Genomic DNA, 16622 nt, shown 5'->3' with positions numbered 1-16622 from the left:
CACCTGCAGTGATGGCTCCTCGGGGAAGAAGTTCAGAGCTGTTTGTGTCCCTTGGTGGGACAGTTCCTGCCCTGAGCTGTCACATCACCAGGCTGAGGCACAGTAGTGCCAAGCCATCAGCTGAAAGAGCCTCTGGGGTTTTAACTGAGGCCTTGACAGAAAGGATGAAATAATGTATTAAGTGGTCATAGCATTTTAGTGAAGCAAAGGAATGGGTAACAAATATCCATGGACTTGGTGTGACTGAATTTTTCCTGTTTGAGGAACCAGAGGAGGAGTGACAAGGGCAGTTGCGCTGTGCTTTCCTGCAGCGCCAGTACAGAATCTCACCTTCTGTAGTCTCAGCTCTACAAATCTGTTTGTATTTTAGCACTGCTGGCCTTGCTTTTGAATGAGGAGTGGTATCAGAAAGAGCAGTGATGTCACTAGAAGAGATATTACCATTAAAGACCTCCTGGAGAGGCAGTCAGCTGGTATGGGAGCTATCTGCATCCTTCCAGCTGTGCCAGAATGAATACTATGCCCAGGAAAAAGGGAACAAACACCCCTGGCCTGGGCTGTTACCAGGAGAGCATCACCCAGCCAGAGGATGGGGCGGCAGCAGTGCACTCAGACTGCTGACAGGCAATTGAGTTACCACCACCCATCTCCAGCACCTCAACATCAGTGTCCCTGTGTGTGGAAAAGCAGGGGAAATGCAGGGTTCCTTTTTTTGTAGGTTTCAAATGATGGAGTCTGAGAACCTAGTAAAGAGGGGATCTGGAGTTACCTGCAAAAGGCAAAGTAAGAAAAAAAAAAGTAAAAATTTGGACACACTTTGAAACAGTGAATCTGTAAGGTTTTAGAGGTGAATTTTGAGAAACAAGAAGCAACTGGAGATGATATGAGCCATTCCCTCCAAAGCCATAGCTGATGTGGGGAGAACCTCACTGGCACTGCAACTGCCCTGAGCTACAAGCAACAATGACCTGTGCTGACCAGCATGGTCACTTTTTATAACCAAAAAACCCTGAAGGGTTTCCCCCCCCCCCCCCGAGATATACCCATTTAGTGCTGATGCATTTATTTCTGATTACACTTCCCATAGGGGGAGGTGGGGATGTGTGTTCTGAAGCTCCCCCCTGCCCCTATGCTGGGCTGTATTTCAGGGTTTTTCATACTACCATTAATCCTGAAATGATCTTAGATATTTTAAAGGTGATGAACACCCAACATAGTCCCAGTACTTCACACACTGTGTAGCACAGTCCTTAGGAGTGGAGTTTAGGAGCAAGAGTGGTGTCTTACAGTAAATGAAACGTAAGGGGATGCAGGCAGTAAGGGACCCTATACCAGACAGAATAGGAAAATTGTTCTTTCTGTTCGGATTGGCAATAGCAGGGAAGCAGGGCAGATGTTCGGGGCTGTGTGGGAGCAGGGGTGAGCTGCATGCCAGCAGAGGGGCTTCAGGGGAGGTAGATGGAGCCTGGGGATGACTCGTCTGTGCCAAAGCAGCTGGAGCATCCCAGCAGGATGGATGAACCTCCCAGCAACCGCAGGTTTTAAATTCTGCAGGTAGTTCTGCACCTTGGGCAAAATCCTTATTTAAAAATTCCTTTATAATTGCGGGCTCGGCGAGAGGCTAATCTGTTTACACAGGCAGACGGGCAGGAATGCTCTTCCTGGGCGTGCTAAGAGCAGCTCCACCCCCGGGAAAAATCAGCTCCTGCTCTGGGGGCACGGCAGGGAGGGTCTGCAGAGTGCTCGCAGAAATCGGAGCCGTCCCTCCTCTTCCCATCTTGTCCTTAGCTGAACAGGCAAGGGGAGACATCATTAATTCTGCACTGCTAAATGTAGCTGTTGGTCTGGATCTTGCCCACCTCCTCTGGGTGTTCAAAAAATCGAACCTGCCCATGCACACCGGGACTGAAGGGACCACCACAGACAGCCAGGCATGTCCTGAGTCTCCAGCAACTTCCAGTGAGGAGTTTCCAAAATGAAAAGCCCAGATATTGGTGGATGGGGAGAAAACAGAATAAACCACTGGCCTCCTATATATATACACTTACAAGTTTACTTACAAATTGCATACATTTACTACTGTACTGATACATATATATGTAAACAATTTATTTACTTACAAATTATATACATGTGCTACTGTACTGATGCATGCATTATAAACCACACCAAATTTACAAATGTAATGATGAAATAAGCATGACTTCTTTAAAATGCATGTTTTATTTTACTTATGAGCAGTGCAAAAAGTATGTTCTCCCCCCCAGCCTCATGGGTTGCTTTGTGCACCCAGTTTGGAGACCATGGGTACAGTGCCACTGGTCAGAGCTGATTGTCTGGGTCCTGTTTGAAACTTCCAAGAGCCACGTTACTGTACTGGGGCTGAAAGGGAGGGTAACAAAATTCAGAAAACTTTAATCAGGTTTGTAAATAGGAGCTGTTTGCAATTGGGTTGGGAACTGCTGGAGCCAGCTGGGTACATCTGAGCAAAGCTTTTGTGAGAAAATGTTAATCTTTGGTTAAATTTCTTTAATTGGAACAGAAAAACATGTGAACAGCTTTTGAGTTTTGCTCCTTGATCACCCATAGAGTGGTGGTGAGGACTTTTTCCTTTAACATGAGGTGGACAAACATCTGTGTGGGAAATTGATGTACAGAGTGGGGATGGGATTTCTGAACATCAGTGCTGGGAGCAGCCCCCAGCTCTTTTGTATTGAGGTGGTTACTTCGTGTTGGGCCAAAATAAGCTTTGTATGTAAAGGTGTCATCTAAGAATTTACATCAAAACATGAATTACTGTGAAGCAAAGGTATATAATATAATGGTATTTTACAATACTAGGTATCTATGATCAGGTTTGTGTATTTCCATGGCTAGCCTCATGTTTTGGATGAGGGAATAAATGGAAATTTGTATTAGGGATATGCAAAATGGCTGTAGGAGTTGTTTAAAACCAAATGTGCTGTGAATCTAATGGAAGTTGTAAACAGCTGAAGTTCAGCCCTACAGGAGTAATGCATTTACCAGAATGTCATTAAATATTTCTGTTGTGAAGAAGTCCCCTCATTCCTGCCTAACTCGAAATGAAGCTCCCATAAATAATTTTTAGACTGTGACCAAGCATGGTAGTAGTCAGCTGTCATGACTCATGAAGAAGATACAATCTTAGAAGAGGACATTTCTGTCTGTGCCTAACTTCAGCTTTTGCACAGCTTTTTGTGGCTGTACTAACACTGCTGCCTCTATGTGACACTGGAAGGGTGGCACAGGGGAACTTGTTTATTGCTTTTTACCTGGCTGCTCCCATACAGAGGGCTTTTGTTAGGGGCTGCCTCCTGTCTCAGCTTTGCGGCTGACAACAATCAAGCTCTCAAAACACCTTATTTGCCTCTGTTAATAAATTAGGGTTTAACTATATGCTTGCTTCAGGCAGTGTACTGAAAGCCAGATTTCAGAGACTTGGGCAATGAATTTTCTCCTTGCTGTATCCCTGCCTGGAGGTGCCTCCCTCCCACTGCTGGCAGAAACCATGGCACACGCACCACGTCCCACAGCTCTGTACTTTCCATCCCTGGAGCTTGTGTTTCTGGGATGGCAGCCTGTCTCTGACAAAGGACAGCATCTCCCCCTTCATGCAAAGCAAGCAAGGGAGAATCACACTGATGTGATGAAATTGCTTGCAGGGTTACCAGGAGGCAGAGGGTTTGTGTGAGGGCAGGTCTCTGCAATGTTGTCCCTGAGATGGAGTTGTGCACGTGCCTTTTCCAAGGTTGTAGATGGAGAATGCCCTCAAAACATGGGAGCAGGTGAGGAGGAGGATGTGTGTCCACAGACGCATGCATATGCATAAGCTGAGGTTGGGTTTGTGGATTGTCATGCTTTGTTCAGCCTGTGCTTCAGGTTTTCCCTGCACGTGGATAATGCCATCACTGGATTCTGGGTGTTCCTCCACTGCTGGGCCCCACCAATGCAGATACTGGTCTTTTATCATCACCCAAACACCTGGTTTGCCTTCCAGGTCTCACAAAGGCTTTTCAATGTGATTTCTTTACAGGATGTGATTGGAGGAGCACTGATTTCGGCCGTGCTGCTCGTGCTCTTGTATCCTGCGTGGGACACAATAGATCACTTGCTGTTGACCAGCCCCTTCTGCCCATTGGTTTCCATAGTTGTGCCTCTTGTCTTATGCTACAACTACCCCAAACTAGACTATTACAGCCCTACCAGGGGAGACACCACTACCATCTTAGGAGCAGCAGCTGGAGCAACTGTGGGATTTTGGTTAAACAACCAGTGTGCTGCTTCAGCCCACCCTGGCACGAGTGCTCAGCGTGGGCTTCCTCTGGCCAGCAGTGCAGTGGTGTTGGTGCTGGCCAGGTTCTGCACAGGGATCGTGGTTGTGCTGCTGACCCGCTGGCTGGCGAAGAGCGCGGTGCTGGGCGTGCTGGGCTATCGCTACCGGTTCCCCGTGGGTGACCTGCAGGCCCGGAGACGCCTGGAGGTTGAGGTGCCCTACAAGTTTGTGACGTACTCCTGCGTTGGCTTCACGGCCACCGTGCTCGTGCCGCTGCTGCACCAGCTGCTGGGGCTGATGTGAGCCCAGCTGCTCCCCACTGAGCCCCCTGCGGCCACCGCTGCGGGGACGGGACACTCCAGGCTGCTGACTCGACCAAAAAGTGTTTTTGTGCCTTTCTGCACTGGTGTGGTGGGTTTGGCTCTGGCTGCGTGCCAGGGGCTCACCAAAGCTGCTCTGTCACTCCTCTCTCTCCAGGGAGAGAATATAATGAGAGGATCATGGCTCAAGACATGGGCAGGGAGAGATCACTCAGCAGTTTTACTGTCACAGGCAAAACACACTCGACTTGGGGAAATAAGTTTAATTTATTACCAAACTAATCAGAGTAGAATAATAAGAAATAAAACCAAACATTTACAACCACCTTTCACCTACCCCTCCCTTCTTTCTAGGCTCAATTTCCTTCTTGAAGTCTCTAGCTCCTCCTACCACAATCACTGTGGGATGGGAATGGAGGCTACAGTGAGTTCATCACATGTTGCTGCTGCTGCTCCTTCCTCCTCAGGGGCAGACCCCTCACACTCCTCCCCTGCTCCAGCATGGGGTCCTTCCCACAGAAGACAGCTCTCCAAAAACATCTCCAATGTGAATTTTTCCATGGGCTGCACCTCATCCAGCATGGGTCCCCTGAGGGATCAAAAGTCCGGCCAGGAGCCTGTTTCAGTGGTGGTCTTTAAACCTGTCTTAGGGCATCACCCTGCTTCAGTGGGGGTCCTCCACTGATTGCAGGTGGATCTCTGCTCCCCATGGACCTCCATGGGCTGCAGGGGAGTCTCTGCTCTGGCACCCAGAGCACCTCTTCCTCTTCCTTCTGTGATCTTGATATCTGCAGAGTTGTTCATCTCCCATATCTTCATTTCTCTGTCTGCTTGCAGTTGTGCAGGTTTTTCCTCCCTTCTTAACTCTGTCCAGCGGTGCTGCTGCTGTCCCTGATGGGCTCAGCCTTGGCCAGCAGTGGATCTGTCTGGAAGCCAGCTGGCATTGGTTCTGTTGGACACAGGGGAAGCTTCTGGCACCTTCTGGTAGAAGTGACCCTTATAGCCACCATCACCACCATGCCCTTGCCACACGAACACAAAGCAACTGGCCTAAAAAATCTGACTTGGAGGAGTCATGGGAATTGCTGTGCACAGATAACTTTGGGTTAGAAATCACTGACCCCACTGTCCCATAATTAGATTCACTTTCCCCAGGCAGCTAAATGTGACAAGCACACAGCCAGAATCCCTGCCAGAGCAGGCTGTGGGGTCGGGGTTGCTGGGGAGCAGGGCTGTGCCTCTGCCTGCCTGGCTGTGGGGCTGCTCCTGAAGCAGTAGAGCAAGCTAAGGCTCAGGTTTGGGGCATCAGGGAAAAAGTGGCTGGTAGGGTGGGGGGAGATTTGACCAGCCAAACACCAAAATGCCATCATTGGATAGAGCTCATAGTGTCTTCTGATGGCACTGACAGACCGGGCTGGTTCTGTGTGGAAGATTTTACTCATTATTAAAATCTAAAATAAAAAAATAAAAAAAACAAGCCCAAAACATAAAAGAGAAGGAAAAGCTAACACAAAATGTTTAATGTGATTTGCAACAAATTTCCTTGGATATTAATAAGAAAGCCTCCACTAAAAGATCCTTTGCCTACAAACAACTGAGCAGAGTTATTAGCACAGCAATGAGGCTTGAGTTCAAATTGTTTAACTCCCCTGGCTAGGCGAAAGGAAAAAGTCCTTCCTGTCATTCAGGGGTGACAAGTAGAGTTCATAAACTGTGTTGTGGAAGGAGCTGATCAGTGACTCTGGTGACTACAGCATTTGACAATTACAGATGCCATCATTTTCTGCTGCTGCACAGCACCACAGTTGGTCTTCCACGCATCCTGCAACACTTTGTGTACACTTGTAGAATAGCAGGGAGGTGTGTCCATAGGAAGGGCATTCCTATATCTCAGGCTGCTTATTTAAAACAATATATTTCAGCTGTTGGACCAATGAGCTGTTGAGAAATACAGCAGTGAACGTGGTCTGCTTGGCTAGGAACATGTACAGAGCTATTGCTGCAGAGCTTCAAGCATGGTCCCCATGCCTTGCCTGGCAGAATGTACAGTGAGAGGCAGCTTTCTAACCATGTCCATTTGTCTTCCTGGCTGCGAGGAAAATGAACCTGAAGAATGTAAAAGGGGTGCTTTGCCATCCATTGACTGCCTGGATTAACATAATCAATTCCAAAACTGGAATAGCTGGGAGATGTCTGAGGAGTGCGAGGTGAAAAAGCTGCACCACTCTAAACCCAAGTTGCCATTCTCCAGAAGAAATGCAGGCAGAAATTTTAACCATGTAAAATTGGATGTTTATCAGGCTGTGGATAAACTGTTCTATATGAGATTGTGTGGACTTCACACGTGCATGCAAAGAGCTCCAGTGAGCCTTTCAGCAGGGCACATGGCCACTCACACCTGCCCCTGGGTGAGGGCTGGACATGGCCCACCACAGCCATGGGGTTCCATGCTCAGCCTCTCTCCCCCCCATACACCACAGAAATTCTGCCATCAGGTTTGAAATACCTTTAAACACCTTGTGCTAAGAGAGCTGCATGACACGCAGGTGCAGTGCACAACTGGAGCCCTGAAGAGGGGCCACATCACAAACTTGGGAAAAACCTTGGCAGCAAGATGAGCATTTAAGCTGGGGATTGGAATTACTCCCAAGAAAGGCACAGTTTGACAGGGACATTCATGCAGCTTTATGTGTAAAATTTCTGTTCTGATTCACAGCTATTTTATGCTATGAAGATTTTATAAATTATATATAAATGCTGCACAGGTATTTTTATAGTGTTCACCTGCATGTGATTCATGCAATAAATGCAAACTCTATTTGGTTCAAATTTTAAAATAAACCTATTTTGCAGAGTTTGTTGTCTGTCTGTTTGTTTTGCATCCTCTATTGATACTTGTAAATGACTGATGGAAAGGCAATGAGTCCCAGCCAAAAGAGCTTCCCAAGTGCAAGCACCCACCTCTCTTCCCAAGCTGTCCTTCTTGTCTCTGCTCAGTCCAGCTCCATGCTTTGGCTCCTCCAGAAGGATCCTGCTTTTTAAAAAGCATTTTAAAAAGAGATTACTGGTCGACTAATGGCTATTTGTTACAACATTTGCAAATGTAAATGAGTGAGTCGCATGTAATTAGCGCTGGGGGACTTTTGGGCACTGGAATCTCCTTCACCTACAATATCTGCTTCTAATAGGCTGAACAGTTAACTGGAAGCCAATTTAACATGTGCAGTGATAGCATGACAGCCCAAGAACTGCAGAATATTTTGCATTAGTTGAGGAACCACAGCCACTCCTGCAGGGCCAGGCTGGGAGAGGCAAGTGAGGCACATCACCCTTTCTGTGTTTCCTAACCTGAAGCACCAGCTCCTCATTGCAAATCCGTGTCTTTGCTGTCTTTGGAAATGCTCTTCATCCCTGCAGTGCAGATGCCTCTGCATTTCCAGGGTGGTGGGAGAGAATGAGGTTATGTGGGGGGTTTGCTGGCCATGTTCTTTACTTTGTAATACAAAGGCAACAGCTGAATCCTCTTGAGTAGGCACATTTGTGCTTTAGAGTAAAACACTGCTTTTGGTGTGAATGGAGTGGGAGGTGACTTGCAGAGTATCAGCCTGGGCTGTTGTGTTCTCAGTACTGTCTGTGCTGTCTGCTCTGCTCCAGTGCTGCAGCTCTGCCTCCTGTGCCTGCCTACAGCTGGAGGGCTGATGCAAGGCAATCTCAGCTGCCTTTGTTATGTCTCAGGAGGGATGTAGCAGGCACCTCATCCATAGCTGAGCCCTCTCTGTCCTGCCTGGAGGCTGCCTTCTCCTGACCAGATCGCTTTGCAAATGGCTTTCTGGGCACGTGGTGCTGACCCAGGCTTCCCCCTCTCTGGGGCATCTCCGTGTGCTGGTGCCCTAGTGCAGAACCAGCTACTCTGTCAGAAGTCAAATGGATATTGCACCTTTTGGCAGGGATTAAGAGCCAAGGCAGCAAGCACTGAATTTCCCTGCTTTAATTTTCCAGCAGTAACTTTGTCATGACCCCAGTCTCCCAATCCATCCAAGTTCCTATGCAAAATCACAAGCAAGCTCATAACTTTCTGGATGTAGTTGATGTAATTCAGGGAACAGAAGAAAACAGTCTCAGTTTCACTTTTGACCCTTCTCAACTGTGCTACAAGGAGAAGTTAGAAAACACAGGTACCTCTCTGAACAGGGTGGAAGTGTGGCTGGGATCTTGCTCATTTGCTGAGCCATGAGTAAAGCAAGGCTCTCCCTTGCTCCCTGCTCCTGTCAGAGCTTCCCTGCTGTCTCACTGACTTCCCACCTGCCCACTGTCACCCTGCTGCCACCCTGCCCTGGCAGCAGCTCGGTTTCAAGGTCACCAGGCAGTCAGAGGTGTCACCTGTGCCAGGCCATGATCCCCTGGCAGCCTCCTGGCAGCACTTTTGCCCAGCCTATTCCATTCTCACCTGCCAAACCAAGGCTGATTTAAATTTCAAGCGAGCACAGTGCCAGCCTGGAGATGGAAACAGTCCCAGGCATCACCTTTACATAAACACCCTTGTGCAATAGCAAGGGTAACCTGCAGGCAGCAGGGCCTGGGAGCTGCAGCGAGGCTGCCTCAGGGTTCTGCTCTTTGTAAAATCACCACCAAAGCACAGCAAGGACAAACCCAGAGCTCAGAGCACGTGTCCAGCAGAATGGAAACCAGCAATTGCTCAGACATCACACTAAACCAGCTCTGATCTCTCTGTCACCAGCTCTCCAGCCTTTCCTGCTTGTGTTCAGATCCCCAGCAATGACCCTGTACCCACAGGGAGCAGGAGCAGGCCAAAAGTAATCCATAATTGAGGAGCAGTGGTTAAAAATCCACTTCAAACTCTTGTTTAAAAAGAAAACTCAAGTTCAAAAGATGTTTAAATACTGCTCAGAATCCCCCACCAACTGCAAAGGTTTCCTTTGCCAGAGCCCAAGGCTACAGCAAAGGGTAAAAGCAAATTTCAGTGCTCAGTGGCTGGCTCCAGCACGAAGCTGTGTAATAACTACCTCGAGTACTGCACCCAGCTATGAGCAGGCTGTAAATACCAGATAATTGCTTTGGAGCTATGAAAGACAAAGCCTTGCAATAAATACACCAGACTTATATGAAGTGTCCCACTCATCAGGAATCACAGTTAATCCTGAGCTCAGCACTACAGCAGAGCTTGAATTTCATTGCAAGGCTGCTGGCACCATAGTTAACTGGAGGGGTCAGGGACTCTGAAGAGGCTTTTTAACCTTTCTCTCTATTCTCATCCTCTACTTTTAGCAAGTAATGGTACTTACCTGGGACAAAGCTCGAGGTTTTGGGGCATTTAGCTGCCAATGCACGAGCAAATGGTATGAAAAAGACGTGATCCCAAAAAGCCTCACAACACATGCCACTGCAGCTCAAGCCCTTAGTCCCAGCTTAAGCTAGTCTTTACACTCAAAGGACAGCTAAATTCACAGGAGAATTGGGACACCCAAAGAGTCAGAAGATCTTGTGTAGAGAAATATATTTAGTGCACGCAAATATGCCTGCGCTCTGCTGCAATGCAAATCTGCCTCATTGTCGTCCTAATCCCCGTGCATGACACACCAATAAACAAGGGGGGGTTAATGCTTTCCATCTGCCTTGCACATTGCTTCCCACACTGAGAGCCTGCCTGCTTACAGTTGTGTGGGCATCATGGAGAGAGACATCCTGCAAATGCCAAGCTGCCTAATCCCCTGGGAGGTTTAAAATGTGAGCTGCAGTTTTCTCACTCTCTGTGGGCACTGGAGTCAGCGGTGCAACGTATGGCGAGAGCTGTGTTCTCATTTCACGTCTGTCATGCAGAGATAATTAAAATCTACACTTCCATCTGAGGGGAACTGTAGGGTTTCCAGATGGGTAACTGTAGTGCATATTTCATACTGGATTATCACTTGCACCAAAAAGCCTTGCCTGTTGCCTTCCCACCTGTTGAGATTATTGATGGGGCTGCCATTGAAAAGCCCTCGAGGGCCCAGTGATAGGGGTCTGTGCAGCTCACACAGGCTTACCTCACACTGCACATCCCTGCTCAGGGGGCAGTCATCGTGACACCCTTCCCAGATGTCCACTCTTGGACAGCCCCTCCTGGCTCTCACAGCAGAAAGGAGCCACAGTGCATCGGCCTAACACAAAATCCTGGCTCTTGCTGGCCTGCAGCATTAGCAATGGTTGTAGTATTGCAAAGGAGGGACAGCCAGCTCCACAAGGCTGCCAGTCAAAGCTGCTTCAGTGTACTGAGCTGGCCACCCACTTGGTGACATTCCTGCAGAAAGGAAGGAATGGCCATCACTATGCTGGATGGAGCTTCTCAGTTTCAGAGAGAGCAGAGGCACAATGCACGGAGCTGTGACACAACTGCTGCCAGAAAGCCACCTAGAAGGAAAAGCCTGACCCATGAGAGATTCTCATGTACTGGCAGGGGTAGAACTGCCAGAAAAGTAACCCTGCCCAAAGCTGCATGGTCCTGCTGCACAGCTGGGGTCCAGAAAGCCCTGGTGGGGCTGGGAGTGCAGCAGGCCCACGCTCACTTGTGCAGACAAACATGCCAGCCTCAGGCACACAAAGGCTTTGATAGTTTTCTGCTACTCATGCAAAACACCACTGGCATATGCTCTTAAATGCACTTCCCCATTTGGTTTGGAGCTTCAAAAACCGCTAGGCTGACATCAACAATGAAAAATATTTAATTCCACCCCCTCCCCTTTCTGAATTTAGAATGATAAAGGACCAACAGTTATGTCTGGAGCAGGGAAGCAGATATTACACACATCTTGCTTACAAAATAGCTCTGGTTTTCATGAAACAAGTTTATTTTCCTCCCCCAGCCATTGATGAGCACATGACAACCGTATAGAATAAAAGCTCAACTCCTTAGTTCTGCTCACATTCACTCAACATTTGCTCTAATCAATTATCTTATTTCATGCACTAAGAAAAGAATGAGATTCCTGTTATGCAGCCATAATCAGTTACAGTATGAAGCTGTGTCTGTGGAACATTTCTGATTTTGAAAACTAATCATGTGCTCTGCCATTACATTTCTCTTGTAAAACCCTGGGCTTTGACCCAACTTGTTTCTTCCCCCCTGCCCTTTGAAAACATTGAGGGCACAGCCTCGTCTGAGATCCCACATTCCTTCCCTGCAGAAGCCAGCCAGATTGCACTGCACACAACACATTTACTCAGGGAGAGAGGGTCTGTTTTTCTGGTTTATTGGAACATAAAAGCATAGGAGGATGTCCCCTGGGAGCAGACAAAGAGGAGAGGGTGCTGCACGTGACAGTGGGCGGCTGTCGCAGAGAAAAGTCACGTCTTCACACGAAGGGCTCAATATTGATCTCCAGCACAGAGCAAGGCATGGTGAGCTCAAACTTGGTGATAACATCAGGGTGTACCACTCCAAGTTTCCCAATGCTTTGACCTTTGGCAAAGACCTCAGCACAGCGACCAGGAAAGAAAGCAGTGCCTGGAAAGAAAGTGAGAGAAAAATCAATATTTCTTTGGGCCAGAGGAGTCAATAGGCATTTAACGTGCAGAACAAAGCTCTCAGTATTAAATGGTTCTCTGTGCTCAGATGCTCAGAAGGGGCTCTCACATTTTTGCATTAAGAGTTGTCATGATTGATAGAGAATGAGAAAACACTGAGTTAAAAATAAAATGTAAAGCCCGAAGCGTTGGCATTTTTCACACTCAATTGTTTTGACTAAGTTCCTCCTGCAATAGAAATTAGCACAGTTGAGTCAGAGGGCTACTGAAATGAAGAACTTTTGCAGCCTTCAGGCTATTTAACATTTGAATGTCTCCCACCTTAGTCTGTTTAAAGAAATAAAGCTTGCTGTCATCTAAAGGGTACGTAGGCATGTCACCCTTGTTTGCCTATCACATAATTAAAAACAACCTGCATTCCTCAGCTGGGGAAGAGCTTTTTAATCAGTCTCCTATAAACCATAAAACTGTGAAACAATGAACACTCAAAGAAAGCCAGATCATCTTCCTCTTACCTCCAACCAGGTTCCAGTTTTTAAATGTTACATGGAAGCTTTTTTCTAAAAAAGTAGTTAGATTTGCCATGAAGAACTTGGAGCAGCTCTGCAGACCTTTCCATGGAAAGACTTTCCTACCTGGGAACTTCCCTGTATGTGGTGGCTCTACCAGCACTATGTTCAAGCTTGTCTATTGCAACTAAACTTGCATTTTTTTGTCCTCTGTCCTGAGGTGAGTGGCATTTTTATCTGATAGCCCTTCTAAAGACAAACCCAAACCAGACCAGGCAGTTGCTCCTTCTGAAAGCACCTCTTTCCAAACCAGTGTGTGGAAGCCAGGCACAGTGTGTGGGACATCCTGTGAGCAGTGCAGCAAGCAATGCTGGGACATCAAGGGGAAGGGGAGAGGATGAAACAAGGCCACTGAATCCCACAGGTTCTGAATCCTCACAAAGCTCCTCCACCCTGCTTTTAATGCTGCTGCCTTCAGTGTCCTCTGCAAAAGGATCACAAGAATTTCCTGACAGCAACTTACTCACTGGTTGCACCAAATGCTACTTAGGGTTCAGGATCAGCCCAGGACATTTTATTGTGTGCACGAGGAGCTACTTAAAAAGGCAATAATGTCCAAATGAACCTCAAAGCTCAGGAACATTTTCATGACACTCTGATCACCAGTGGTCAAGCCAGAGATATTCTCTGTTAGCTCCCCAGTGGAAATAATTCATTTAAGAAGTGTCTCCTATGAGGTTTGCAGTTGTAACTTGCAGCTACAAGAACAGCAATTAGGTCTTTTTCTTGCCTGAGTTGCTGCAGGTGCAAATTAACTTCTATGTCCACTTCAATTTTGGCCACCTTGAGAAATCTGACCACAGTAGTAAATGACCACAGTAACATTGCTTAAAGGCTGTTTTAAAAATATCCACAAGCAGAATCTTTTAAATTATCCAGTTCCAGTCTTAGCTCCAAGCACAAACCAGCTACTTACACTGGATGTACAACAGTGAAATTACCTCACCCTGGATGCTACTGGCACATGACTGCAGCCACAGAGACACTTGCCACTGCCAGGCTGCACTATTCAAAACAAGATGAAACAAATTTAGAAAAGAGTCAAATGTCACACATACAGATCACTCTGCAGATTGTGGATGAAAACATAACCTAAAAATAAAGTTGCCTTTTACTTAGTGGTAAAGGCTTTCCTATTTGTAAATAAAGATGGTATTGTACCAAAGATGTGAGCAGCACACAGAGACTTTCTTTTAGACACTTGACTGTAAGCTTGAACTGGCACAAGAGCAAGAGCCAAGCAGAAGTTCATAATGTTGGTGTGGTACCCCTCTATAAATCTATAGAAAAAAAAGAGCTTTGACAGTAGGGTCAGTAAAAAAGCTGTGAGTCTGACTTGTCTGTTCTTCTGAGCTTCCTTCTGTGTAGTCTTGGGAAAGTTATTTTATCTTCTTGCACATCTAGACCCAGCTATGTCATGAGACTTAATTGTTTTTAAACTTCTTGTAGCTATCTGATGGGGTCTAAAATAATACTGTACTCAGTCAATCTAACAAGGGCAGTTTCCCAGATCTGTGCTACTTCCCATTCTGTGAAACAATGTTGTTTTCATACACAACAAATGCTCTGCTATCCATCACCACTTGTTGGTCTCCTAGTCCCAGTGAGCTCCAAATATGCTGCTCCAGGCCATGGGTTAGAAGACACTGAGCAGAATTTTCCATCTCATGCAGCAACTGATGCTGGACCATGATGTTACTTTTCTTTGCACTTCCTTGCAGCTAAGAGGGAAATATATAATTAATACCAAGGGGGAACATTTAGGTCCCCAAAGTGCAGGAAATGGGACCTTCAAACAACATCTCAATTTCTAGTTAAGCTGACCCTGAAATGTTGGGCAGTCACCAGTGTGCCCCATGCTCTGCAGACATGGCAACTGCAGGGCACAATGCTGTGGCTGGAAAAGATCAGACAATAAGCAAATAAAAATGAAAGAACCTGTTAAAAACTTTAGAGCCCCCATCTGTCCAGCCAACACATGGCTCTTGAACCAAAGAAACATGAGCTGAGAAACAGGTTTACAGAGAGTTTATGAACTCTGGTTCATAATGGAACCATTATTATGGTAATTGGCTGCACTACAGAATGCTTCAAAGTATATTCCTGCCTGCCAAGAGGGCCTCCAGACTGCATCCCTCAGGGGAATCTAAAGCCTTCCTCATCTTAGTGACTCTTCCTTTGACCACACAGGTGGTGAGGGAAGGAGCTGTTGCTCCACATGCCTCTGCCATGGAACCAGAATTTGGAGCAAATGTAAACTCCAGGTTAAAAAATTCAGACATTGAAAGGGAAGCAAAGAAGGAAAAAAAATCTCAGAAGAAACATGAAAAACCTGAGCAGGAAGGGGGAAAGAGAAACCATTTGCAGCTGGGGGAGAGTTTTGATTGAGGGACCAACCACAAGCATAAAAGGAGCTACAGGAACCTGCTGTGCTAGGCTAAGATACAGGCTGTAGGAGGACCTGAGAAACCCATGGAGCAGGGCAGCAAACCAGGAGGGTCATCAAAATAAGCAGGAAACAAAGGTAAGGACTCTTTTCATCCCAATTTGTTTGTTTCTGGTATTATCAAGTAAATAGCAATGGTGGTTAGGATTTCTAACAAAACTTCTGTTATGGACTGGGCAGTGTTAGGTGACTTGAAGTAAAGTAGAAGCTTCAGAGTGAGAGTCAAGGCTGTATGAATGACATGTGCTGAAGCTACTTGCATACATGGGACATCAGCAAAAAGTGCACACACAGTTACTCTGTTTGGGTAAGTCACACCAGAAGCTGAAGCCCAGCACTCTAAAGCAAAGCCTTCATGCCAAAAGGAATCTTTCAAGATCACTGGCAGTGTGAGCTGCAGCTTGTGAGCAGGAGTTTGCCACAGTTTGTCCTGTCTATCTGTGCAGTATCACCCAAGAAGAGCATGGTCCTCCCCTAGAAGCTGTCCCTGGTCAGGGAGGCACAAAAGCCCCCCTGGAGGCCCCACTCTGAGCAGGTGTGTTAGGAAGGGATTGTGTTTGCTGCTGCTGCAATTGTCCTGCCAGGCTGCTCTTGTGCGTCCAACTGGTTGGTTGTACCATCAACTACACTGAGAGTCAAAATTCATTTTAAAATTGTAGTTTACTGTAACTTCTGTTTTAAGGGTAACAGATTTATTCCTCTTGACATAGCAAATCCTTTCTGCTCTGCACTCAAATAAATGTCATAAACTTCACCTTGAAATCTAGTCAGAGATTGCATTGTCCTTGCTGATAGAGACCCAGACAATGGCAGAGGAAGCCTGAAGGTCTAGCAGTGGAAATCCACCTCTTAATGTCAGGTGTGTAAGTGGTAGTTAGGAGAAGGGGTGGGGTGAAATCCAATCCAGCTTCCTAAACAAGAGATGCCAAAGCCAGCCCTGCCTTATGCTGACACACTACACACAAGGCAAAGACAAAAGCTGCTTCTCGTGGCTGCAAGTAAGAATTTAATTTCTAATGTTCAGTGATGTAGAAGTAATACCTTTAATTAAAACTTCTGTAGCATGTCCTCAAAATCTGTAATTGCCTTTCTGTATTCAGGCAACAGGGCCACTTTGATTGCTTTGGGGTAATTCTTTGGCCAATAATCCAACAGAGCATGTAGTCTTTAGCACATTTTCTGGCTAATTGACCCTCAAAGAGCTCGGAGTTCCCTGCACTCTTTGTTGTCAAACACCTTGCACAGTTTCTTTTCTCTACCTTACTCTCCCTTCCTTTCAAGAAGAAATAGATTAAAGCTGTATTATAGGCCTGCAGTTGCACTAAGCCCTCAAACCCACTTGTTAGTTCCTGTAATTTGAAGGAGCACTGGAAGCTGAGGCTTAAGGAGGTAACAGAGCAGAGCTTATCTGGCCTCAGTGCCTTTCATCTTCATTCTCCTCCCTCTGGTGACTCCAGCTGCCCTTTCACTAC

The 16622-nt window shown here is 46.6% G+C and overlaps 2 protein-coding genes across 2 annotated transcripts in view; one reads left to right on the top strand and one right to left on the bottom strand.

Annotated features, from left to right (window-relative positions):
* Nucleotides 1-6256, top strand: part of SGPP2 (sphingosine-1-phosphate phosphatase 2) — a 33691-nt gene extending 27435 nt beyond the window's left edge. Inside the window, exon 5 of the mRNA XM_058031452.1 lies at nt 4055-6256. Within this exon, the coding sequence (XP_057887435.1) occupies nt 4055-4597 (543 nt within the window). The 3' untranslated portion in view covers nt 4598-6256. The remainder of the gene's footprint in view (nt 1-4054) is intronic.
* Nucleotides 6257-11847: 5591 nt separating this feature from the next.
* FARSB (phenylalanyl-tRNA synthetase subunit beta) overlaps nt 11848-16622 on the bottom strand; it is a 35006-nt gene continuing 30231 nt past the window's right edge. The window contains exon 17 of the mRNA XM_058031431.1: nt 11848-12115. Coding sequence (XP_057887414.1) covers nt 11964-12115 — 152 coding nt within the window. The 3' untranslated portion in view covers nt 11848-11963. The remainder of the gene's footprint in view (nt 12116-16622) is intronic.

Source organism: Melospiza georgiana, chromosome 10 (genome assembly GCF_028018845.1).
Source record: "Melospiza georgiana isolate bMelGeo1 chromosome 10, bMelGeo1.pri, whole genome shotgun sequence".
NCBI classification, from domain to species: Eukaryota; Metazoa; Chordata; class Aves; order Passeriformes; family Passerellidae; genus Melospiza; species Melospiza georgiana.
The sequence above is the reverse complement of the archived record's forward strand: the minus strand, read 5'-3'. Positions and strand labels throughout refer to the sequence as shown.